Source organism: Entelurus aequoreus, linkage group LG16, assembly GCF_033978785.1.
Source record: "Entelurus aequoreus isolate RoL-2023_Sb linkage group LG16, RoL_Eaeq_v1.1, whole genome shotgun sequence".
In the NCBI taxonomy this organism is placed as follows: Eukaryota; Metazoa; Chordata; class Actinopteri; order Syngnathiformes; family Syngnathidae; genus Entelurus; species Entelurus aequoreus.
Window position 1 is genome coordinate 52,058,216 of NC_084746.1, and position 26,695 is coordinate 52,084,910.

The following is a 26,695-nucleotide window of genomic DNA, read 5'->3' on the forward strand; positions in this document are numbered from 1 at the left end:
CTCAGTAGTTTTTGGGAAAGGGTTGATCCTGTCACGAGAACGTTAATGGGCTGCAGTGTTTCCCATAAACTGCCAAGATACCTGTGGCGGTGGGGGCGTGGCTATGGGCGTGGTCACCATGACATCATCGAGTAATTTGCATAATTTACTACAATGATTTGATTTTCTCTAAAAAGGCTAAAAAAATGTATACTTACTAATTAATAACAGTTTTGTTTTAAACATCCATCCATCCATCCATTTTACAATATAATTACAACACTTTATGTACATATTTATATACAGATTTGAACAATAAGTTTTTCACTGAAATATATTTATTAATTGTGGTTCTTACAAAAAATATATCATATAAAAGCTAAAATGTTTTAAAGCTCTGCCCCTTTAATTAGTGCATACTAAATAATTTAACTTTAGCCTACTACTACAAGCATATTATTTACCAGCAACATAAAGTGAAACAGAGGCAGAGGTGTCCTGCCACAGTCAGTAACAAATAAACAGAAAACAGTAGTGGTGGTAGATAGACACAGAGCTTCATCAAACATCTGATCCACTGAACAAAGAGCTCCAAAAATCTTGAACTTTAGACTGCCATCAGTTTTACTCCCTACACTTAACCATGTGTTTCCTACTGCCTGCAGACTTTGCACCCTTTGTTATATACACATGGTGTGTTTGTAATATAAATACATTTAATAAAGTCAAATACAAATAAGGCAACAAGAGAAGTATCCTACACTTCTCTTTTGTAAAGTAAATGTGAACAGCCTATATGGGCATCTACATCAACTATATGATTTGCCTGAGAAGCTGGAGAGGACAAAAAAAAAAAAAATTAAAAAAAAAAATTAAAAAAAAAAAAAATATTTTTTTTTTGTCCTCTCCAGCTTCTCAGGCAAATCATATAGTTGATGTAGATGCCCATATAGGCTGTTCACATTTACTTTACAAAAGAGAAGTGTAGGATACTTCTCTTTTTTTTTTTGTGGCGGACGTAATTCTTTCGTGGCGGGCCGCCACAAATAAATGAATGTGTGGGAAACCCTGGGCTGCCATACTCGGTGGCCGCAAAAAAGACACTTTGTTTGCTATTAGCAGTATCAGTGTTATAGAGATTGGAAAATGCGGAACGCATTCAGCAGGCGAGAGATTTCACTTGAGAGGCTTTTCTTCCCTTTTGAGTTGAAACACCTGCACACTGAGCGCTGATGCGAGCGCTGTCCAAAGATGAGTCATCATAAATTGTCCATTTTAGAAACATAAATGCCAATGGCGCCAGATCAAAAAACAATGGTGGCTGTAGGCAACCTCCTGATAATTTCTTTTTTTATGTTGGTTCTGCTGCTTCTATGTTGTGGATTGTACTAAACACATGTTTAAGGAGAGCTACATCTTCCTTTCCACTTTGTCCACGCACTTTGAATCACTTTTAAAGGTAAATCATTTGGCGCTGGTTAGGAATTTTTTCTTCAGTTTCTGCTCCTCTAGGCCGATACCAATAACCAATTACTTTTTTAAAATTGTAACTGTAGTTTGTGCTAGGGCTGGGCGATATGGCCTTTTATTAATATCTCGATATTTTTAGGCCATGTCACGATACACCATATATATCTCCATATTTTGCCTTAGCCTTGAATGAACACTTGATGCATATAATCACAGCAGTATGATGATTCTATGTGTCTACATTCAAACATTCTTGTCCATACTGCATTAATATATGCTACTTTTAAACTTTCATGCAGAGAGGGAAATCACAACTAAGTCAATGTAGCAAAAGTGTATTTATTAAACAGTTATTAAGCAGTGGCACAAACATTCATGTCATTTCCAAAACAGAAAGTGCAAGATTGTCAGAGACATTTTAAAACAAGCTATGAGTGCACTTTTGTGCATGATGTCACGAAGATGACTTATCAAAACAACACTAAATTAAAGTGCACTTTTTGTACAGAACCTACAACAAAGTACATTGTACAACAAGCAGCATCCATCCATCCATTATCTACCGCCTGTCCCTCTCTGGGTCGTGGGCGTAGCTGGAGTCTATCAACAGTTGAAAAATAGAGCAAAACCGTATAAAAAATATGTTGACGCTAACAACACCACACCATTTTTTTTAGCCTCTTCAAAGAAAATATATGCATCATCGCATATTATGCAAATTATATGATGACGACATATTGACCTTGGCCCCACCGCCACAGGTATGTGGGCCATCTGGGGGAAACCCTGGCGCTATAATTAGAGCCTTTTTACTCTTAGCTCAGTAATGCATGTTTTTTTATTGTGATGTAGAATGCCAAAGCCTTATTTTCTTTACCTTATTTGTGAAAGAGGTAGCAGCATACAGGACAGTAGCAACAGCTCATAGATAAGGTTATATGTACGGAGTGTCCTGACTGCTTTTTAGATTTGTCTGGATACTGCTACATTTTGTGGGAAATGTTGACTAACTTGTTGCCTGCAACACATCCTGTAATATAACCCCTGTAAACCAGTGGTCCCCAACCTTTTTGTAGCTTATAATTTTTTTTCGTAATTTTCAACGCTTGAAAATTTGTCCCACGGACCGGGGGGGGGTTATTATTATTATTATTATTATTATTTATTTTTTTATTTTTTCCCCATAAAGAAATACAATCATGTGTGCTTACGGACTGTATCCCTGCAGACTGTATTGATCTATATTGATATACACATACACAATATGTATCTATTATGTTGATTTAATTTATTTTATTTTATTTTTTTTTTAAATTTCTTCGGCGGCCCGGTACCTATCGGTCCGCCCGGTACCGGTCCGCGGCCCGGTGGTTGGGGACCACTGCTGTAAACTACATGACATCGGACTTTTGTGTTACGACCTATGGTTCTACTGTGGTCCAATATTTTGGTACCAGTACCAAAATGTACATCGACACTTTTTGATACCTTTCAATACTTTTCAGAATATGAAGAATGTCATTGGCTTCATTTTAACAGAAACTGTTACGATACATTAAACATACATTTCTTATTGCACTCAAATAAATATTTTAGAAAATTCAAACAAAAATGAAAAAGCACAAAACCCATAGTGATTTTCTTCTTGCACTCAATTTACACTTCTATATATTACATATAGCCTGCCATTATCTATGATTAGGTTAGAATATAATAGAAAGCTTTACTGACATTGTATTAAATGCTTCATAATTTATGGCTGACACTCTTGGTCTGTGCTTGAAGAAGAATACACTAATTTAGTAATTAGTAAAATCAATACAATGGCTAAAACTACTCAGATTAGACATGTAGCAGGTAAAATACTAGGGGTGTAGCGGTACACAAAAATTTCGTTTCGGTACGTACCTCGGTTTAGAGGTCACGGGTCGGTTCATTTTCGGTACAGTAAGAAAACAACAAAATATACATTTTTTGGTTATTTATTCACCAAATTTGCAAAATCTTCCACCAAAAATATTTTTCTCAGTGTAATATTTGATGTGAAGTAATGGGAACCTTGGATAGGTCAATAATTCATAATAACATTGATTTTGATTCAATATTATGTTTTGAGCAATGACAGTTTGAAAGAAAAAAAAGCAGCTTTGTTTTATTAGTCAACATTGCAACTTTTTCTAAATGACATTTAACCTTTAAGCTTTTTTATTTCACTTTTGTTATGTTTTTGTTGATTTGAATAGTATTTTTAGAATGTGCCGTGGGCCTTTAAAACATTAGCTGTGGGCCACAAATGACCTCCGGGGCACACTTTTGACACCCCTAAGTTAAATCTGATAAATCTATGGATAAAAAGCAGAGCCTGGCGACGCATGCGCGTTTATCATAACTCTCGCTCTCTCTGTCTCTGCCCCTCCCTCAGGAATGCTGCTGCGCGCACAATTTGTTTTGTTTTTAACCCCTTCTTAACCCTGAACATACCCGGTACATTGAAAATACACGCAACCCTAACTCAAAATGCCAGACATTTGAGGATTTAAGAAACTCCGCCCTGACAGCTCCTCAAAAGAGGACATGTCCGGTAAAAAGAGGACGTATGGTCAGTCTATCGTAGCCCATTAGCTGCTAGCATGCCGTGTGTTGTGCCTAGGTATGCATTGTTTACACAACGTGCGTTACGCTACTTAATATGTCCGCATGGAAACTCGTTCGGTACACCTCCGAACCGAACCCCCGTACCGAAACGGTTCAATACAAATACACGTACCGTTACACCCCTATAAAACACACATTGTTAAAGATAAAACACAAATGAAATTGTGGGAATTTATTCCAAAATTCAGTCATTTCACTTTCATTAGTTTACCGACGTGGGTGGTTTGGACTGCTTTAATAATTGCCAACAAGCCAACCAGCTGTGCACCCATGTACGTATCTATATGTGCACATCAGGGGAGATAGTTAACTACATTACCTGTCAGTCTTTAAACTTATGCAGGTCTGAATGCTTTTTATTTCATGTTTGAGTGCAGTATAGTAAGGACACCTTTGGTGAGGCATTTTGAAAGCTCTTTTTAAAGCTCCACGTTTATTGTCTGTTTTGAAGTCGAAATTTCATCCATATTGCACTTTACGCACCTTCTCTATTAACCAGTGGTATTGCCGTTTTTTTTGCCATTCTTCCTCTCCACTCTGTTTCTGGTTGAATGCGCTTTGTGTTTGGGCGCTGACACACAAGCGCCTCGGCTCAGCAACGTCACCGCCGCATGGCAGCATGCGGATGAAAAAATAAGTGCCAGAATTTTTCAAAGACAGCATAGTACCTTTTTCAATTCATTAGTTCCGCGGTACTTTGTTAGTAGTGGTACACCATACAACTCTAGTATGTACACAGACAGACTATTCTTAAGTTGTAAATGTAATCAAGATGTTTGAAAGATTTTTTTCAACGGTTTCATTTATGTCCTTCCCTCCAACAGTGCAAAGACAAGCTGTCCCCTTTCACTAAAACTCCAAAGTTGGACCGGAGTGAATTGCTGGGAAAGGAAGGGAAACTTAAGTCTTCCATGAAGCGCAAGCTCTCCTTCACTAGCAGTCCGCCCGGCACGGAGGAGCGAGACTCGGACACTGGTAAGGACTCTCGCCCTTCTATCTTCCTCCTCTTCTTAGTGCTGGCATGTTGACATTGGGGATGGATATCGTTTACATTTGACCAAATCATTACTTTAAAATGGTGCCTGGACCGTTTTTTTCACAAATTGAAAACATGCCAAAAACGATACCTTTTTTATTCTTTACTATTTAAAAAACAGTCATATTGAACAGACTTGTAATTTAGATACTTTAATTCTATTAACTGTGTAATACTTTCAAATATAATAAATGTAATCCACAACAAATTGTCATGTATTCCAGCAGTACAGAATATAGAGAGTGTGCAAAAATGCCTTTTGAGTTCAAATGTTGATGTTCATAATTCCAGGTGTTTGTGAATTCACTTATCTCACCGTAACTGTCATTGGTGCATAATGAGTGGGTGTTGTTGGGGGCTGCTGCCTAGCGCTGTGGTGCTAGTAGTGTTATGAGGAATGATGTTGACGTGTGAAGGTTAAAAAGAGCGTCGAGACTGTGTGCTTTTGTCTGGACGCCACATTACTTGAAAGAGGTTACTTATACAAAATCACCATAAAGCACTTGTGCTTCTTTTATTGGTCTGTTTACCAACGTTTTTTGGCACCTTTGCCATTATGGAACCGGGTTTCAGTGCACATCCTGAGTTGCCATGTATGCACAATGCTTTGTGAACAATTCCTTTGTGGACCGTCAATGATCAGAGAGCTGTGTTTGAATTGAAGATCAGAAAGTGTACTGTACGTTTGGCTTGGTCTAGACAATGCCAGTATTACTATTGTGTCAGATGTTAGATTGGTTGCAGGTTGTGGCGTTATTCTAAGAGTTAAACAAGACATTAGCCACTCTTCAATATGACTTTATTCTGCGTTGTACTTCCTAGAGTTCCACTTGAGGTCTGTCAGTACTAAATTTGTGTCCAGTTGTTTTCCTTCTTCACATGTCCATGTATGTGTGTTCTCTCGGAGCCAACGAGCTCTGAGCTGAGTGCGTCACAGGCAAGGGAGGTCGGGGAGATGGCTTGGACGTGGCCATGCGGTTGTTTTTTTATGGTCTAGGAGAGAGTCTCGAAGTAAGAGGTGTTGTCTCTTCTAAGTGCCGGCTTAATGCTGCCTTTTAGACTATGCTCCTCTGCTTTCTCTTGTAGACAAAGCAAGGAATAACGTCTTGAACGACTGCCGCTATCCTTTTCGTTTGTTCAGATGAAGCGTGCACGCTAGTCGTAATTACAACTGAAGTGCTGTCAGGCATTTTACGCATCGCTGATTTAGCTTTCATCTCCCATGAAGTGCAAGGCTTAATGTAAACTTTGACTGATTCTTTGCTTGGACACTTTAGCGAAATGCTACACAGTGGGGATGAACAAATATGTTTTAAGGCGATACGATAACTTAGAGCGCTATATAAATACATTCATATCATTTTTTAATGCAGATTTAAGTGTTTTTTTTATTCACACCTGAATGTAAGAAAGAGTCACACAATGTTGGATTTGACAAAGTGTACCTGTAGATTTGTCCTGACAAAAGCCAGTATCTGCTACGATGGGAAAGTCATCTAGCGCCATCATTTCCATGATGAAATCGCAGATCGCTTTAGCCTGTGGGTCGTGTCTGGCAAACTTATTGCACTTTACAAATGCCACAGCGATAGGAGCACCGGGCCTTTCATTGTGGCTGGCTTTAGCTTCTTAAGCTGCAGGTGTCTTTTCAAGGTGTATTTTTAAGCTTTGTTGTAGTTTACAACAGCCCGGCATGTAGGAGGAAATGAGCACTTGATTTGTTCGCCCTAACCCACCTACAGTCCAGTACGGGTAATCTTGTCTCATTGAAGCGTTTTTTTGTATCGGTTATTAAAGATTAAAGTACCAATGATTGTCACACACACACTAGATGTGGTGAAATTTGTCCTCTGCATTTGACCCATCCCCTTGGGAAGCAGTGGGCAGCAGCGGCGCCGCGCCCGGGAATCATTTTGGTGATTTAACCCCCAACTCCAACCCTTGTTGCTGAGTGCCAAGCAGGGAGGTTATGGGTCCCATTTTTATAGTCTTTGGTATGACTCGGCTGGGATTTGAACTCCAACCTTATCAGCGCTATTTCATGTTATCAAATTTATTGGAGTGACATATCAGTCTGATAATTATCTTTCCGATATTTATCGTCCACCTCTAATATGCAGGCAAACAAACTTTGTCATAAGCAATGTTTGGCCATACAATAACTGAGAGGATACATATGAAACTGTGGCCAAAAACCCAAAAAAGTGGAGTGTACAAAAACTGAGGTATCACTGACTTTTGCTGTACAAACCCCAACAAATTGCGCTAAAAAGCAGCTCAGCAGATTTTACTTTTGTAGTTTTGCATTTAAGATATGCCTGTGCAACGCTTGTGTCTTTACAGAGGCCAAAAATGCATTGCTTGGTAAAGTGGAACCTCGATTTATGAACTTAACTATTTTTTTAACATGGTTTGCAAACCGAAAGGTTTGTATAGTGAAGCATCGATTAAATGCCCTGAGATGACAAAGAACTGGATGAATGAGAACATTCAGAGACACGTATAGTGAAGCAGCGTTAGCCATAAGAATCTATGTAAACATAAATGGTCCTAGCCTCAACAAAAGTCTCTATCTTGGTTAAAAAAAACTGCACACTTTAAAGACACTATAATAATAAAACAGTATACTGTATATATGTACAGTTGTGCTCATAAGTTTACATACCCTTGGAGAATTTATGATTTCTTGGCCATTCTTCAGAGAATATGAATGATAACACAAAAACCTTTCTTCCACTCATGCTTAATGGTTGTGTGAAGCTATTTATTGGCAAACAACTGTTTACTCTTTTTAAATCAAAATGACAAAAGCAAGTACCCAAATGACCCTGATCAAAAGTTTACATACCCCAGTGACTTTGATCTTATAACATGCACAAAAGTTGACACAAACAGGTTTGAATGGCTAATCATGGTTCCGGTCCTCACCTGTGACATGTTTGTTTGTAATGAATGTGTGTGTATAAAAGGTCAGTGAGTTTCTGGCCTTCTGACAGACCATTGCATCTTTCACCCAGTGCTGCACAGATGTTTCTGGATTCTGAGTCATGGGGAAGGCAAAAGAATTGTCAAAGGATCTGCGAGAAAAGGTAATTGAACTGCATAAAACAGGAAAGGGGTATAAAAAGATATCCAAGGAATTGAGAATGCCAATCAGCAGTGTTCAAACGCTGATTAAGAAGAGGAAAATGAGGGATTCAGGTAGACCAGCAAAAATTTCAGCCACAACTGCCAGGAAAATTGTTTGAGATGCAAAGAAAAATCCACAAATAACTTCAGCTGAAATACAGGACTCTCTGAAAAATTGTGGTGTGGCTGTTTCAAGATGCACAATAAGGAGACACTTGAAGAAAAATGGGCTGCATGTGGCCGAAAAGTTCAATTTTGGTCTCATCACTCCAAATTACTTTGTTCCAGAAGTTTTGAGGCTTGTCTCTGTGCTGTTTGGCGTAATGTAAGCGGGATACTTTGACATTTGCGCAGAAATGGCTTTCTTCTGGTGACTCGACCATGCAGCCCATTTTTCTTCAAGTGCCTCCTTATTGTGCATCTTGAAACAGCCACACCACAATTTTTCAGAGTCCTGTATTTCAGCTGAAGTTATTTGTGGATTTTTCTTTACACCTCAAACAATTTTCCTGGCAGTTGTGGCCGAAATTTCTGCTGGTCTACCTGAATCCCTCATTTTCCACTTCTTAATCAGCGTTTGAACACTGCTGATTGGCATTCTCAATTCCTTGGATATCTTTTTATACCCCTTTCCTGTTTTATGCAGTTCAATTACCTTTTCTCGCAGATCCTTTGACAATTCTTCTGCCTTCCCCATGACTCAGAATCCAGAAACATCTGTGCAGCACTGGGTGAAAGATGCAATGGTCTGTCAGAAGGCCAGAAACTCACTGACCTTTTATACGCACACATTCATTACAAACAAACATGTCACAGGTGAGGATTGGAACCTTGATTAGCCATTCAAACCTGTTTGTGTCAACTTTTGTGCATGTTATCAGATCAAAGTCACTGGGGTATGTAAACTTTTGATCAGGGTCATTTGGGTACTTTCTTTTGTCATTTTTATTTAAAAAGAGTAAACACAGTTGTTTGCCAATAAATAGCTTCACACAACCATTAAGCATGAGTGGAAGAAAGGTTTTTGTGTTATCTTTCATATTCTCTGAAGAACGGCCAATAAATCATAAATTCTCCCAGGGTATGTAAACTTATGAGCACAACTGTATATCAAACCAACATAACAAGGGGTTAATGGCTCAACAATCTTTTTTTATCCAAACACAACTACATTATAGCAAGCTTAAATTTAACACTGGGAGTTTCGGAGTGATAAACAAGCAGTGGCATCACATAGGCGCTGCTAGCGTTAGTACAAACTAGCAGTGTGGGTGATCATTTATCAACTTGTGTCCCGGTAGCGCCTTCTTCTTCGCTATAGTAAGAGTCCCCTGTTGCATCTTTTTCAGTCTCATCACGATTAAAGACTTGCTGCGGAACAAAGCCCCCTTCACTGACGAAATCCTTGAATTGAAGGGGCCGCAAGCCAGAGGCTTTTAATTGCTTGATTGAGACTTTTATCAGTAGATTGCACAGTACAGTACATATTCCGTACAATTGACCACTAAATGGTAACACCCCAATAAGTTTTTCAACTTGTTTAAGTCGGGGTCCACGTTAATCAATTCATGGTATAAATATATACTATCAGCATAATACAGTCGTTGTAGTTGCCTGGAGGTGTTCTTTTAGTGCGGTTTTGAAGGAGGGTAGAGATGCACTTTCTTTTACACCTGTTGGGAGTGCATTCCATATTGATGTGGCATAGAAGGAGAATGAGTTAAGACCTTTGTTAGATCGGAATCTGGGTTTAACGTGGTTTGTGGAGCTCCCCCTGGTGTTGTGGTTATGGCGGTCATTTACGTTAAGGAAGTAGTTTGACATGTACTTCGGTATCAGGGAGGTGTCGCGGATTTTATAGACTAGGCTCAGTGCAAGTTGTTTTACTCTGTCCTCCACCTAGAGCCAGCCCACTTTGGAGAAGTGGGTAGGAGTGAGGTGGGATCTGGGGTGGAGGTCTAGAAGTAATCTGACTAGCTTGTTCTGGGATGTTTGGAGTCTAGATTTGAGGGTTTTGGAGGTGCTAGGGTACCTTTTGTTGACCAGAGAGGAGATTCTGTAGAGAAATCTTGTTCGTTGGTTGACCTTTTTCATTACCTTGGTTGCCATTTTATCACAGGAAAGATTAGCCTCTAGAATGGAACCTAGGTAGGTGACCTCATCTTTCCTGGTGATAACAATGTCACCCACTTTTATAGTGAAGTCACTGACTTTCTTAACTAACCAGCTAAATGGTTGTGTAGCAACCGGAAGCCATACAGCAAGACTGATTTGAGTTTGACCGGCACAAGGTACGAGGATTTTGGAAATAAACTTGTCAAAAGTGCCGCTTGCCTTGAAGCTCACGGAAATGGCTGCGGCGGTGTGTCCAGGGTGTGAACACAATGTGACATAGGGGGCCCTGCCTCTTCAAAATGGCCATGCCTCCGTGCACAGGAAGTGATGACATCAAATCGGCAGCCTCCGGTGGATTTAAGCAGCATGCAAAATGAATGAAGCGTTCCTACGCCGAGACACAGTCCGCACACAGAGGCATATTTGGCGCAATGTAAACGTTCTCAAACCAAAAAGAACGCAAATAGAGGCGTTTGTGAATAAGATGTTCCGCTGTATTTGACTAGGTTGTGATCTATAGTCAAAAGAACAGGTGGTTATGTCAACTCAAGCTATGGAAAATTCCACTTATGGCTTGTATCTCGAGTGATTAGAATTAACAAACCACTTTTATTTTCTCGTTTTGTATAAAACAAGCCAACAGCCTCTCTCAAGGTTTCTCAGGGTCTGTGGTTAAAGAAAAAGCGAGGTAACGCTGTCCACCGATGTCCTCTGCTGTGTCATCATGACTCATACTTAATATGTGCGTGTACGTGAGGAGGGTGAGAGAGAGAGCGAGTGCTTTCCCACAATCCCCTAGCCCCAATCCTCTCTGCTTTGCACTGTAGATGAGTCAGACCCAGGCCAGTCCAGTGAGACCTGGGGAGAGAGATTAGTGGCCCCCTGCAGGACCTACACAGGTAATCGCTGCAGCCTGTCTTCTCAACAAGCTCCTCCTCTTTCCTCCTTTGCCCACACATGCACGTGTGTGCCTTTTCTCACCCTGTTACATGCATGTCCTACTAGAGGTGGGGGTTTTGATGGCTGCAGTGCACACCTGACTTGTTGAAAAACATGTTCGACCTCATACTTGTCATCTTATACTAGATACAAGGTGGAGGCAAAGTGTCACCCTCAATGCATCATCTCACACACCTGTGTGCAATTTGTGTTTTGCAGATAAAGATGGACCGGACAAGAAGAAGGTGAAAAAAGAGGCCGGGGGAAAGAAGTCCCAGGCCCCCAACCTTTTGTTTGGTTATCCCCTGTCCGAGCGCAAACAGATGGCTCTCCTCATGCAAATGACGGCCAACAGCCCAGGTTTGTATTTTTGTAGCAATGTTATACATACTAATACATATCATTTCATCCAGATTTTAGACTTTTTTTTGGCGCACCCGACTGTTGACCATATTTCAGTGGTGTGCCTTCAGGGCCAGCAAGGCCTACTGTGCTGGCCTAACATAAATCATGATTAGAGATGTCCGATAATATCGCACTGCCGATATTATTGTCCGATAAATGCTTTAAAATGTGATATCGTAAAAGTAAAATGTATGACTTTTTTAAACGCCACTGTACGGAGTGGTGCACGGACGTAGGGAGAAGTACAGAGCGCCAATAAACCTTAAAGGCACTGCCTTTGCGTGCCGGCCCAATCACATAATATCTTCGGCTTTTCACAAACACAATTGAATGCAGTGCATACTTGGTCAACAGCCATACAGGTCACACTTAGGGTGACCGTATAAACAACTTTAACACTGTTACAAATATGCGCCACACGGTGAACCCACACCAAACAAGAATGACAAACACATGTCGGGAGAACATCCGCACCGTGACACAACATAAACACAACAGAACAAATTCCCAGAACCCCTTGCAGCACTAACTCTTCCAGGACGCTACCCCCTACACCTCCCCCCCACCTCAACCTCCTCATGCTCTCTCAGGGAGAGTATGTCCCAAATTCCAAGCTGCTCTTTTGAGGCATGTTAAAAAAAAAAAAATGCACTTTGTGACTTCAATAATAAATATGGCAGTGCCATGTTGGCATTTTTTTCCATAACTTGAGTTGATTTATTTTGGAAAACCTTGTTACATTGTTTAATGCATCCAGCGGGGCATCACAACAAAATTAGGCATAATAATGTGTTAATTCCACGACTGTATATATCTGTATTGGTTGATATCGGAATCGGTAATTAAGAGTTGGACAATATCGGATATCGGCAAAAAAGCCATCATCGGACATCTCTAATCATGATCATAAATGAATAAAAGTCTATTTTATTTTTTATTTACTTTCCATAAATATTTAAAAGTATTCATCATAATCTCTTCATGTCATATTAGGCTCCATTGTTGCTTGTTTGTACGTTAGAGCTTTTATCCAATCAGAATTCCGCTAGCTTGTTGCCAGCACTATACGAATTCTCCCGGAGGCCTTCTGAATCAACATTAGCGGCGGCTGTGCAGTGTGAACGAATGGAGGACATTCATTTGGACAGTTGCAATAGCCAATCAGGTCACGAGTTGTTGACAAAAGCCCATCTAGGTAGCCTTATGTTAAACGTGACTGTGATTGGATACTCACTTGTCACTCCCAAGTGAGTAACCAATCACAAGTTATTTGCGAAAGCGGCTGGCAGAGACATCACTGGTACTCAATTTTTTAACCCACAAAGAGGGGGAGCAAAACGTTGATTGTGGGGCAGATATATATTTGCAAGGCAATTTCCAAGAAGAATATTTAAAGATCTTGTGAGAAGAGGTCGGCCGTGAAATGGTTCGTCCGCCACTTCCACTCAATTCAACCAACTACGGGCAGTTCCACTGGTTTATACATGTTTTTTAAAATGATTTTAATTTTGACAGTACCACGTAAGATATCTTTTAATTGCTGGTGATTGATTTTTTAAACGCGGCAAAAATAGCCCCTTTTGTACACTGTTGAGGGGATTCTATGCAAGTGTGCTTCTGTATAGTATTTCTCCAGCTGTGGTCATGTGGTGACATAAATTATGGTATTTTGAGAGGTATTTATTTGAAGTAGGGCTGCAACTAACGATTAATTTGATAATCGATTAATCTGTCGATTAATAATCGGATAAAAGAGACAAACTACATTTCTATCCTTTCCAGTATTTTATTGAAAAAAAAACAGCATAGTGGCACCATGTTGTGGACATTAGGGGTGCAGAATACACCAACAATAACACAGAAATGTAATTCATCAGAACTGAATCAGATATTGTACACGTTTCTGTTGTGAATAATAAAGGATTCATTTTAGGCTGCCTCTGAATAATAGCATGAAATATTCCAGCACCTTCATAACGTTTAGTTATACTAAAGCGTCACTCAAATCTAAATATATTTATATAGCTTTATCAGCCCGGCTACATTGATCCATGATGAAACCAACCTGAGATATTTCTGTCCGTTACGTTTATTTCGAAGTTGGTAACCGTGCGTTTTCTCTCTCAAAACGGAGTCAAATGTGCCGGAGACACATTATCAGCCCCGCGTTGCAACAAAGGCATAACTTTAACGTTACTCACAAAAAAGCTGAACTCATGAATGCTTGTTGCCACTATGGACTTAAAAAGTTACGTACTGTGAGTTCTTCCCTTCATCCATGGCTACAACATTTTTCCTCTTCAGGTGCTTCTGAAGCAATGTTGTACTTCCGTGCCATTTTGCAGGAAACGCTCTTCTTTGAAGTCTTTAAAGTGAAGTGTTCCCACACTTTTGACGACTTAGGTCGTACACTTTTCTCCATTGAAGCAATGACCTCAAGATGTTTCTCCGCTAAACTATCGGTAGTGTTTTCCTGCGCCATTTTTCGAATGTTTCCAGCAAAGGAGACGCCGTCGTCACGTGAGCTGCACATGACACATCATTGGCGAGCTTACGCCACCTCATGAGACGTAGCCTCACCGCCGCCCTGGCGCTGTTTTGTACTGTTTTTGTACTTATTTTGATTATTGTTTCTCAGCTGTTTGTAAATGTTGCAGTTTATAAATAAAGGTTTATAAAACAAAAAAAAACAACAAAAAAATAACCAAAAAAAAAAAAAAAAAGCCTCCGCGCATGCGCATAGCATAGTTCCAACGAATCGATGACTAAATTAATCGCCAACTATTTTGGTAATCGATTTTAATCGATTAGTTGTTGCAGCCCTAATTTGAAGTAGGACATCACTGAAGCCTTAGGTGGGAAACGCACAGCCCGCCATTGCCATATTTAAAAGCCAAACCTCACCAGATCAGCTGTACTGTAAATGCTGGATTACAGTGTTTCATAACCGTGGCATTGGTTTCTCTTGTCGCATCTTTTTGTGTATTTTTTTATGTCACCAGCTGGGTTGCGCGATATAAACAATATACGACGTAAATTATATACATTTGCTTGATGATAGAACTTTTACTACTATTGTGATAATGGATGTTGATGACCCAATCTAGCTGTGCCATGCAAATTTGACAGTGACAAGCGAAAGAATGCGCCCTCAACGCACTGTGGTGTCCTTGCTAGCGGTTAATGTCCCTCCACAGTGCAAATACTTTTCTCACCTCCGTGGTGGCAAATAAACTGTATCTTACAAGTATCATCCGTGTAGGATAAGTGAACCGCTAATTGATCAACTCAAGCAAAGGTGGGTAGATTGATTGAAATATCAACAGTAACAATACCAAGTATAATATCATTATTTGGTCAAGATTACAGTAGTTAGACTAATATTTTTTATTATCAATAAATATTTTGTCACTTTTTTGTTATTATTTAGAAACTCCGGAAATAAGTCCCTGGACACAGGAGGGCTTTAACAGAAGTGTAGATGGAACCATTTTACAACAGAAAGTAACAATTTTTTAACATTTAAATTAATAATAGTTTTGACAAAATAATACAACTGTAATAATATGTTACTACATATGTCGGAAGTCAAATTAGGAGTCTTTTTACACGTTTTGAAATGCTTCTACTACCATTTATATCTTAAATAATGGATTGTGATGTGTATCGGTATCGCAGGATGCTGCAACATATATCGCTGTAGAGAATTTAGGCCGTATCGCCCATCTCTATTTGAAGTTATTTTGGATTGAGGGGAGGCACAGCAGGACCCACAGCTCGTAGATAAGAGCCATGTGTGCTTTCATGTCTTAGTCTTCTAAGGTGTCCAATAAGACAAGAAATGTTGCTAATGTCTTTTTAGTTGCTTAATATAGCAACAAAGTCTCTGAAGTTTTAGATTTATATAGCGCTTTTTTCTAGTGACTCAGCGTGTTACACTGACAACCCATGATTAATTTATTCCACATTCACACATTGATGGTAATAAAATGTATTTGTAGCCACAGCTACCCTGGGCTAGACTGATGGAAACGGCCTCTCCGACTACCACCAAACATTAATTCACTTTCATACACCAGTGTGGGGCTGCACTGAAGGCAAGGTGGGTCAAGTGGTTTGCCCAAGTACACAAAGGCAGTGACTAGGATGGCGGATGCGTACCAGGACCCCTCAAGTTTCTAGATGGCCGCTGTACCATAGAAGCCATGCCGCCCCACTTGAGTACGATTGGTTAAAAGAAAACAAGGCTGCCATCGAGCAAAAGATATTAGCAGTGACACAGGCCTGACTTACCATCTTATTTTTCTATAGATCTTTTGTCTAATGGATCTAAAACTTTGAGGGGCAACGTGGCTCAGATGGTAGAATTGCTGGCCAGAAACTTGAAGGTTTCTGCTTCAAATCCAGCTTCCGCCAACCTAGTCACTGGTGTTGTCTTTGTGCAAGAGACTTCCCCCACCTTGTTTCCAGTGCCACGCACACTGATGTAAATGTAGATAAAGGGTATCTCAATGTAAAGTGCTTTGAATCACTATAGAAAAGGCGCTATAGCAGACCTGGGCAAATTAAGGCCCAGGAGCCACATGCGGCCCGTCAAGCTTTTCAATCTGGCCCGCCGGACATTCCCAAATAATTTTTTTAGATCTTTAAGATGGAAAGTGTAGCTGCCATTATGATGTGCAGTCATGTTTTCTAACAACCGTAAGTCTTGAACTATACAAAGTATTTCAATGGTTGGAATCTGCACTTATGGGTGATATACCAGTTACTATGGTAATCTAATTAGTTACTAGGGTAATCTACGTCACAGCAGCTCAGACGAGGCACCAAACAGTGTGGGCGGGAAGCGTTTCCACAGACGCGGAAGGAGATTTTCACAAAAAAGTTCTAAAGCTTAGTGATGTATCAGATATATCAGATTGTAGGTGGGTTTATTTTGTACCCTTGGCGTTCATATTTCACTGTTTGTTGCATTTTTGTTGTTTCATTTGATTGTAAAATCTGTTGATCGAAAGGGGGTGTGACATTCATATTTTGTCAATATTCAGTGTTTTATCGTTCATAGAAAAATGTAAAATTCCATTGTTTTTTTAAGGCGGTCTGTCATAATGTTTTTAGCATTCAATCAGACATTATTGTGAGGTTTTGTATTAGTGTTCCTAAAAATAGATATACCGGCCCCCAGACACTTTTTTTTCTCTAAATGTGGCCCCCAAGTCCAAATAATTGCCCAGGCCTGCGCTATACTGTATAAATATTATTTATTTCACTTCATGCAAGCATGTCTTACAAAACATTTTGACCACAACCCATAGGAGGCGCCCCAAATGTCATTTACAGTCATGAGGGAAAAAATAAGAATCCATGGTGTATGATGTCATTTTTAAAATTTGCTTACGTTAATCTAAACAAGCAAAAACAAAAGTTCACTCAAATGTTTTCTTTCTGTCTGCCACCAGATTCGACACCCAGCCACCCCTCCCAGACGACGCCCGTGCAGAAGAAGGTCCCCAGCAGCGCCTCGTCTCGACAGAAAGACAAGGTGAACAAGAGGAACGAGCGCGGGGAGACTCCCCTTCACATGGCGGCCATACGCGGCGACGCCAAGCAAGTCAAGGAGCTCATTAGCCTGGGCGCTGACGTCAATGTGAAAGACTTTGCAGGTATGATGACCACAAGGCGACTGCTTCAATGAATCCACCAGAGCGACCAGACTGACATCTGGTGGATTTAAACAGTCATTGTTGTTGGATTTTGCCAGGCACTCGAATGTTAGAAAAATATGTGATGTGTAGGTAATGTGTTGTAATCACCAGGTTGGACTCCACTTCACGAAGCGTGCAATTTGGGTTACTACGACGTGGCCAAGGTGTTGATATCAGCCGGTGCAGAGGTGAACACGCAGGGTCTGGATGACGACACGCCTCTCCATGACGCGTCCAGCAGTGGCCACAAAGATGTAAGACGCCACAAAAGCACAGTGTCACGTACACAAGAACGCATTTGATGACGGCGTCCTGTGTTCGATGCATCCAGATTGTGAAGCTGCTACTGCGTCATGGCGGGAACGCCTTCCAGGCCAACAAGCGTGGGGAGCGTCCAGTGGATGTGGCCGACTCACAGGAGTTGGAACAGTTGTTGAAAGGGGAGGTGGCACTTTCAGATGACCAGGAGGACAGCTCTTCAGGTAAATGAAAGCTATAAAATACCCACAACTTGAAGTACACCTCCATAATCTATCGTATTTAAGTGATAGTCCTGATAATGAGCTCAGAAAACAAAACGTATGCCCTTAATTTAATGCTTAGTTGATAAATGTTTATTATTGTGGCATAGAACTGCACAATAAACGAGCCTTTTTTATACTTGCAGACTTTGAGGACCCGCCCTCTGTGAATCCATCCAGTGTGGACGTAGACATGGACGACTCGGACACGGAGAAAGACTTGGAAGCCAAACCGGTCGCAAGGTCGTCGTCCATGCAAGGCCTGGATGAGTACGAATTCAAAGACGAGGAAGAGGAGGAGGATCTGAGTAAAGCCTTAAACGATCGACACATTCTGCGGCGGGAACTGCGGCAGCGGGAGAAGGAAGAGAAGGATAAGAATAACTTGGCTGGCAAGCAGAGCAGCAAGAGGGATGTCTCCTCCAAAGCCAAAAAGCAGAAGCCACCTCGAGTGCACTGCAGCTCGGACACGTCCAGCGACGAAAGGGAGAGCCTCCCCGACAAAAGGGAATCCCCCACCTGTTCCCAGAGCTCGGAGAGCGTCAAGACAGGAGTGAAGTCTAAAAAGGAGAATGCTGAGCAAAAAGACAAGAGCAAAATCAAGAGAAAGAACAAGAGCCAGAATAAAAATAAGGAAAACCAAGAGGATGGGAAGGAGAACAGTAAAACACTGCTCCTTTCGCTTTCCACTGTGTCCGAGAGCACAGACAAGGGGCGCGAGGAGGATTCCTTCAAAATGTCCTTCAGCCCCAAAGACGACACGTCTGTGCACCTTTTCCACTTGTCCTCCATGAAATCTCCCAAACTGAACAACAGCCTGGCCGACAAACACACGCCACTCAAACAGGAAAACAGCTCGTGTCCGGTGGATGCTGTCAAGTTCAACCACTACTCTGAAGCAGACTACTGCACCGAAGGCTCCAGCACTAAGGCCCACAAGCACAAAGAGAAGAGCAAGCATCACCAGAGAGACGGCGAGCGAGATTCCAGCCCGTACAAAGAGGCCAACAACATCGCACACGGCATAGATGGCAGCGAAGGCGTCTTGCGGAAGAGTGACTTAGACGGCAAAGTGGTGAAGAAGCATAAACTCAAACACAAGGAGAAAGACAAACACAGAAGAGAATACGAGGCAGAGCGTAGCCGGCACAGACAGAAGGAAGCCAGGAGAGACGGCCACAGGAATCTGGAGTTTGACCGAGAGTTCTGGAAAGAAAACTTCTTCAAAAGTGATGAGACCGATGAAGCGCTGCCAGTGAAAAGGGAATCAGAGGAGCACTGTTCTTTCCAGAGGACCTCCGAGTGCGCCCCTTTAAAAGAGGAAAAAAACGCCAGGGAGAAACATTCAATCGGAAAGGAGAAGAGGCCACGAGACGAGCGAGACAAGGACAAGACTGTAAAAAAAGAGCGCAGGGAGGAGAGGCTGAAAGACTCCAAGCTTGGCGAGCGTGACGACAGAGCCGACTGCCACGGTTGTGGGAGGATTCCAGACGAGCCGCCACAGAGCAACAGTGTGAAAGAAGAGACAGAGGAGAAGCCCATAAGCAGCCTCGTCGCTGATCAGGAACATCTGGAGTGCTCAGAAAGGAACTCACATGAGAAAATAGACAAGAGGCTGTTGGGAAAAGAGAGGGAGCCGGAAAAAATGGAAAAAAGGCATCCTGACAAGGAAAAAAAGCCCAAAGTTGAACACGTGGACAGAGCGGAACCACAGAATCAGTTAGATCGTTGGAAGGAAAAAGAGAGATCTGGAGCCACTTCCTGTCACTCTCCCGGTGATAAAAACTACAAGGAGAGCGACAAACTGAAGTCTTTATCCACGGCAAAGAAGCATGAAGATGGCAGGAAATGTCGAGATAAGCTGGACAAACGCTCAGATCGGGAGAGACAGGAGAGAGATTATAGTGTCGCAGATCACAGAGACAAGGATCGCACAAGTTGTGAAAAGAAAGCAAAGCCTTTTGACAAATCTGATCGCGCCAAGGAAAAGGACTGGAAGAGAAAAGAGAAACTAAAAGACGGGACTCTCCCCTACGCTTCCAATCTGAAGTTACTTTTGGAAGAGAAGAAGGGTTATCTCTCTGAAAGCGGAAAGTCTTTATCTACAAAATCAAAGGAGGAAGTGACAAAAACGCCGGAGAAGGATCGGGACCGGAGAGAGCGGGAAAGAGATTCAGAGAGACACAAGGACAGGCACAAGGACCGCTCTCAGCAGGCCAAGACCAGCAAGACCAAGTCCGGTGAGTCGGACGCAGAAAAGATCAAATCCAAGCAACCCTCTGGAACGCGAGACAGCAGGCCCAAAGAGAAACGCCTCGTCAACGACGACCTGATGCAGACCAGCTTTGAGCGCATGCTGAGCCTAAAAGACCAGGAGATTGAGCAGTGGCACCGCAAACACCTGGAGAAGATCAAACAGAAGGAGAGGGAGAGGCTCAAACAGCGACCCCTGGCCGACCCCGGAAAATCCAGGCCAAAAGATAGGACAAAGTCGGAGGCGTGCTTTAGCAAGGAGCTCATGCGTTCCAAAAGCTCTGAAGCCTCAGACGTCAACGCCCGAGACAAACCCCTGAAGGACGCCTCTAGCTTCAGGACCATGTCCCTGGACGGAAAGAGCCTTCCCTCCATAAGTGCCAAGGTGATGTCTGCAGTGGAGAACTGTCTGAGCAGATCTCCGCGGCCTGAGGGCGAGCACTGCGGCCTCATGTCTAGGTCAGTATCCTTGGTATCCGTGGCTAGCTCTGAGGATTCCTGCCAGGCCACAATGCTCACTCCCAAGCACATGGAGTACGACTCCGACATGAACCCGGAAGCGGCCGATATGCAGCCTGCGTTCCTGCAGTCGTCCCTCGTCATTCAAGCCACCAGGTTGCCCTCTGCTCTGGATAAAGACTGCAGCAGGCTTCCGGATGTGCAGCAAAGCTCTAGGGTGACGCTTCCTGGTAGACACGAGTCTCCGTGCCTCAGGGCCATTCTGGATGAGGATGCATCAGCTGAAACTCAGCCCAACCCAGCAGGTCTGTGCACAACGAAGACGTCAAGTGAAAGGGAGGAGACGTTTGTCAGTCAACAATGTTCAATTGGGGACTCGGTTACTGAATGTGGAGGCACTGCTGGCAGCTTCACACCTAACAGAGATCCTCTATGTAAAAGTGTCACTCTCTGTAGTAGTCCTAAACCAGACCCAATCGAGCACTGTGATTCTCTTGTCGCATGTGTGGAAAATTCACAGATTGATAGTACTGAGAGGGACTCTGAACCACCTTTATTATCTCTTTGTACGGAACCATCAGAGCTCACAAACCCAAATAGCCTCCAGCCGACGGACGCCATCCCGTGCATCCAGCAGGAGGACTCCGCTCAGCTTTGGGACCAGAAGGACAAACCGGTGACCACTGATGAAGCAGAACACCAAAGTGAGGAAAATGTCTCAGAGAGCATCAAGATGGAGGAGATAGGAAGCCCAGTTGCCTCCACCAGCACCAACATTCCCATCTCCACAGAATCCTTTACAGGCTCCAACAAGCCCAGAACTGAGTCTAAATGTTCTGAAGAGGATCTGGATCTGAATGATGATGACGGCAAGAAAGCCGAAGCTGAAAGTGACGCCGCCTGTAATGCTCTGACGGAGACCTTGGACATTGAGCCGTGTGCAGCAAGCCATGAGCACAAAGATCAGGAGATGTCTGATGTCCAACAGAATCCTGAGAACCTTCAGAGTTCTTTGACGGAGGAGCAGCAGGTTGCAGAGTGCCCCTCAGAGTCCCACTGTGAACCTAATGAGGTGGATCCCACTGACAAGAAACCAGAGTCTTCTGCTGAAGAGCCAATGCAGCCCACGGGTCACGGAGACCTGAGTAGCAGCGCCTCAGGGAGCTCCTCCCCTCAGTCCGGAGACCAGGAGTCTGACTACTCCGGAGCCAAGATCAAAATCCGCTCATTGGACGAGGACGTGGACGTGCACGTCCCCCACCCGCGCAAGAGGAAGATGCCCAAGGTACCCTTCTCGCAAGCCAGTCCTACCGCCCAGCTTAAGGGGGAAGGTCAGCAGTCGCTCGCTGCCATCGTGGCGTCCGTCAAGCTGGAGGAGATCGAGCCCTACCAGACAGAGAGAGCCAATCCCTATTATGAGTTTCTGCACATTAGGAAGAAGATTGAGGAGAAGCGCAAAGTCCTGTGCAGCGTCATACCTCAGCCGCCGCAGTATTATGACGAATACGTCACGTTCAACGGCTCCTACCTGCTGGATGGGAACCCACTCAGCAAGCTGTGTATTCCAACAGTAAGTCTTCTTATTCCCCGCTTTGTGTATGATTCGGTTTTTAACAAAAATGTACGCAAAAACTTTGCCCAAGTTTGTATATACCCTCTTGGTCATTGTATACCCGATCATTCTACAGCTCAACAAACTAGTCTGTATTTCCGTGTATCGTTCCGCGCAATCAAATGTCCAAACAAAAAAATCCCACGTGTTGGTGACTGAGTCTCTGCTTTTTTAATTGAGTATGACTACAAAATAATCCACCATGGGGCCAAAGACAATTGTGAGTGCCAGCACTTTGATGAAGAAGGTAAGAAATACTATTGTATTTAAGAAAGAACTCGTAGCAAAGTACGAAGGTGGCGTGGGAGCGACACCACCCTTCCCTCCACCCTCTCCGCTCATCGCCGTCTTCGACAACAAAAGTTTTCAGTAGAGAAAAAAGTGATGTTAATTGTATGTATTTCATTCTTCATTTATATGTATTTCACATTGCTTCCTGCATGTAAAACACATTTTTCTTCATAAAATGTGTTTTGTGCTCATATTTTTGGGTGTCGGGAACGAATTAGATTGTTTCTCGGCTTCGGTTTTTTAATTCTGTTTCCGTGTGACCTTTTTGAAATGACTAACAGAAAAGCACCACTGTATTTATTTAGTATTCGCATTTGACTGACGCGCTGCAGTGTTGACCTTCTAACGCACGTCCTCTCCCATCCCCAGATAACTCCGCCCCCCTCGTTACCAGAGCAGCTGAAGGAGATGTTCAAGCAGCAGGAGGTGGTCCGCATGAAGCTGCGCCTGCAGCACAGCATAGAGAGGGTGAGGATTCCTTCCAGTGTCACCCCTCTGTCGGAAGCACAATAGGACTGATCTTTTTCCTTTTTCCACGCGCAGGAAAAGCTGATTGTTTCAAACGAGCAGGAGGTCCTGCGAGTGCATTACCGGGCGGCAAGGACGTTGGCCAATCAGACGCTGCCCTTCAGTGCCTGCACCGTGTTGCTGGACGCCGAAGTGTACAACATGCCCCAAGACGTTCAGGTGAGAAGCGCCAACGGCTGGCAGCTACCCACGGTTGACCAAGGTGGCTGACGCGCTTTTATGTTTGCTTGGCAGAGCGACGACGGTAAGACATCTGTGCGAGATCGATTCAACGCCAGACAGTTCATGTCCTGGTTACAAGATGTCGATGACAAGTTCGATAAGCTCAAGGTCAGTTGGAAGTTCAACTCTGGATCTTTGACAAGCTTCTCAGTGACATTCCATTGCACTACAGTGGATAGTCAAGGGTTCTATAATCTTTATTGTCATATTGCGCTTCTATTGTTATTGTGGTACCCATTAACCTAGGTACTACATTTTGTGCCATTTCATGTGTGCTGCCTAGTGGTTAGTGTCCGCCCTGAGATCGGCACACTGCAAAAACTGAAATCTAAGTAAGATTAAATATCTCAAATAAGGGTGATATTTGCTTATTTTCTGTCTGATAAGATAATTCTTCTCACTAAGCAGATTTTATGTTAGTGTTTTACTTGTTTTAAGGGTTTTGGTCCTAAAAGCCTTATCCCTGCAGCTATAGCCGCCCTTAACAGCAGGCCCGTAAATGTGTGTTGGTCATGTATGATGTCTTTTTGTTATTTTTGTTTTGTGATGTGTAATGTCTATTGTTCAAATTTTCTTGTTCTATTGGCAGATAATTTTGCTTAGTTCAAATAAAATACCCCTCATTTTTTTCTTGTTTTTTCTTGTTTTTGAACACTGACTTTTTGCAGTGTATACAACTAGGGATAAATGCGTTAAAATGTAATATCGGAAATTATCGGTATCGGTTTTTGTATTATCGGTATCGTTTTTTTTTGGTTTTTTTAAAATTAAATCAACATAAAAAACACAAGATACACTTACAATTAGTGCACCAACCCAAAAAACCTCCCTCCTCATTCACACAAAAGGGTTGTTTCTTTCTGTTATTAATATTCTGGTTCCTACATTATATATCAATATATATCAATACAGTCTGCAAGGGATACAGTCCGTAAGCACACATGATTGTGCGTGCTGCTGCTCCACTAATAGTACTAACCTTTAACAGTTAATGTTACTCATTTTCATTAATTACTAGTTTCTATGTAACTGTTTTTATATTGTTTTACTTTCTTTTTTATTCAAGAAAATGTTTTTAATTTATTTATCTTATTTTATTTTATAATTTTTTTTTAAAAGTACCTTATCTTCACCATACCTGGTTGTCCAAATTAGACATAATAATGTGTTAATTCCACGACTGTATATATCGGTTGATATCGGTATCGGTTGATATCGGTATCGGTAATTAAAGAGTTGGACAATATCGGATATCGGCAAAAAGCCATTATCGGACATCCCTATATACAACCAATAGTACATTAATGTTAAATCTTACTTGTGAAAAGTAATCCCCCGATTCCTATTTTCAACAGTCCGCTCATTTGAGCAGGAAAACGCTGAACACCAGCCCGGCATCTTTGTTTCTTACCTGTCAAATGTCAGTTTAGGCTGCTCCCCGGCTCCTCATCACCACTTCAAGATGGCGGCCGAATATCTCGCGTCACAGCAGCCAGTGCTGCGTCTACTTATAAGATGTGTTGCGTTGACCAGTTCTTCCTCCCAGGGAATCTAAGTTACTGGTCAATCTCTTTCGATGACATATATGCTGAGTAAGAAGGACCATCAAGACAGAATAGGAATATTTTCACGTTTTACTAAAGCTTAAGGAGATCAGTTTAACCAATACATTCATAGTTGATCTGACATTCAAACGGAGAAGCCAACTCATTGCACACAATGAGTTGGCTTCCCCTCACAACACTGATAAGGAAGATTTGGGGGTTTGGTTTCACATTCCTGATGGTTTAAGACACAAAACAGACAATCTGAAGACAAAGAGAGACTGGTAGAATATACAAAGGAGAAGTACTAGCTGCTCTAAACATGGCTATGTAAAAAGAAAGAACTCTTAAACATATATGCATCCTCCACAGATGTCTATGGTTTTAAGAGTGGTCAGACCTTGACAAAAGGACCATCATGTAACCGCGTGCTCCTTCCTCCGCAGACGTGCCTCCTCATGAGGCAGCAGCACGAGGCGGCGGCCCTCAACGCCGTCCAGCGACTGGAGTGGCAGCTCAAGCTGCAGGAACTCGACCCGGCCACCTACAAGTCCACCAGCATCTTCGAGATCCCGGAGTTCTACATCCCGCTGGTGGAGGTGAACGACGACTTCGACCTCACCCCCATATGAGGAGCCGCGAGGCGGTCCCAGCGCTTTCCAGGAACCCGCCACGGCAATGTGAAGCACTTAAGAGTGGCGCCAACACGGGAGCACTTAGGACTGATCCATGCCCGAGCTCGGTCCGGACGCGGGCACACCTGCCCTCAGGATGGTGGTCCAGGCCGCCAGGGAGTCCAGGAGACCAAAAGGCCGGGTCGGGCAGTGCCGCGCAGGAAGGTGTGCCGCACCCGGACGCCGTCGTGTCGTGTCAAGCAGGGTCACACCAGTGCAAGATTTCAATAGTTTTCGGTGTGTTCGTACGTTGTGTACAGACTGTGCTCTTAATTTTCTAACTTATTTTATACATACAAATGTGTATTTGTATATAGTCATGTAATTATTGTTTCAAACTTGTACAAACAAAAAAAATACTAGATATTTTGATTGTAAACTTGTTCCGTCTCATGTTTAATGGACCAAAGTGTTTTGTTTTTTATATCAAGTGTTCCTCTTTGTCCGTGACGTCCTGGCTGTTACGCAGGTGTTTCTATCGCCCTTCTTTTTCTTCCTCATTAATGCTGTGCATGCCTTGCATCCTTTCTACCTTTTCCTACCAGGCGTGCCGGGGACATTGTGTGTTCTGCTGAAGTGTCGCAACTCTTCTTTTTTTTTCTTCTTTTTTTTCTTCCTGTAATCGCTCTTGCATCCTCCCGGTGTGTCATCCTTTTGTGTGTCGCGCACATTCGAGTCTGTCGTGGCTTCCGACGAGGGACAGAGAGAAGTAAACTTTTACAGTTTCAATGTGAGATCACAACAAAACCTATTTTTTCAACATAATGCCTTTTGAACGATAGTTCTAAAAAATGTCTATTTTAATATTTACTTGTTACATGACTTGTACATATTTGTAATATATAATTGAATAAATTTTATTTGTTGTGAATCTAAATTCAGTTTGCTCTGATTCCTCTGACAAGGCTTGAAGGATCAAAGTAATGTTTTTATCAATATAAATTATGGTAAAAAACAACAACATTTAACACTAGACCAGGGGTCGGCAACCCGCGGCTCTAGAGCCGCATGCGGCTCTTTAGCGCCGCCCTAGTGGCTCTCTGGAGATTTTTCAAAAATGTATGAAGAATGGAAAAAGATGAGGGGAAAAAAATCTCTTTTTTTGTTTTAGTATGGTTTCTGTAGGAGGACAAACGTGACACAAACCTCCCTAATTGT

The 26,695-nt window shown here is 42.4% G+C and overlaps 1 protein-coding gene across 2 annotated transcripts in view; it reads left to right on the forward strand.

The window, feature by feature from the left end:
• Positions 1–26,441, forward strand: part of ankrd12 (ankyrin repeat domain 12) — a 71,450-nt gene extending 45,009 nt beyond the window's left edge. Inside the window, exons 3-13 of one of the 2 annotated variants that reach the window (XM_062023283.1) lie at positions 4,929–5,079; positions 11,212–11,283; positions 11,543–11,683; positions 17,188–17,391; positions 17,545–17,687; positions 17,765–17,915; positions 18,101–22,236; positions 22,939–23,037; positions 23,113–23,256; positions 23,332–23,427; positions 25,310–26,441. In XM_062023283.1, the coding sequence (XP_061879267.1) occupies positions 4,929–5,079; positions 11,212–11,283; positions 11,543–11,683; positions 17,188–17,391; positions 17,545–17,687; positions 17,765–17,915; positions 18,101–22,236; positions 22,939–23,037; positions 23,113–23,256; positions 23,332–23,427; positions 25,310–25,495 (5,523 nt within the window). In that variant the 3' untranslated portion in view covers positions 25,496–26,441. The remainder of the gene's footprint in view (positions 1–4,928; positions 5,080–11,211; positions 11,284–11,542; positions 11,684–17,187; positions 17,392–17,544; positions 17,688–17,764; positions 17,916–18,100; positions 22,237–22,938; positions 23,038–23,112; positions 23,257–23,331; positions 23,428–25,309) is intronic. The other variant, XM_062023284.1, reaches the window with a different exon arrangement.
• Positions 26,442–26,695: the final 254 nt, after the last annotated feature.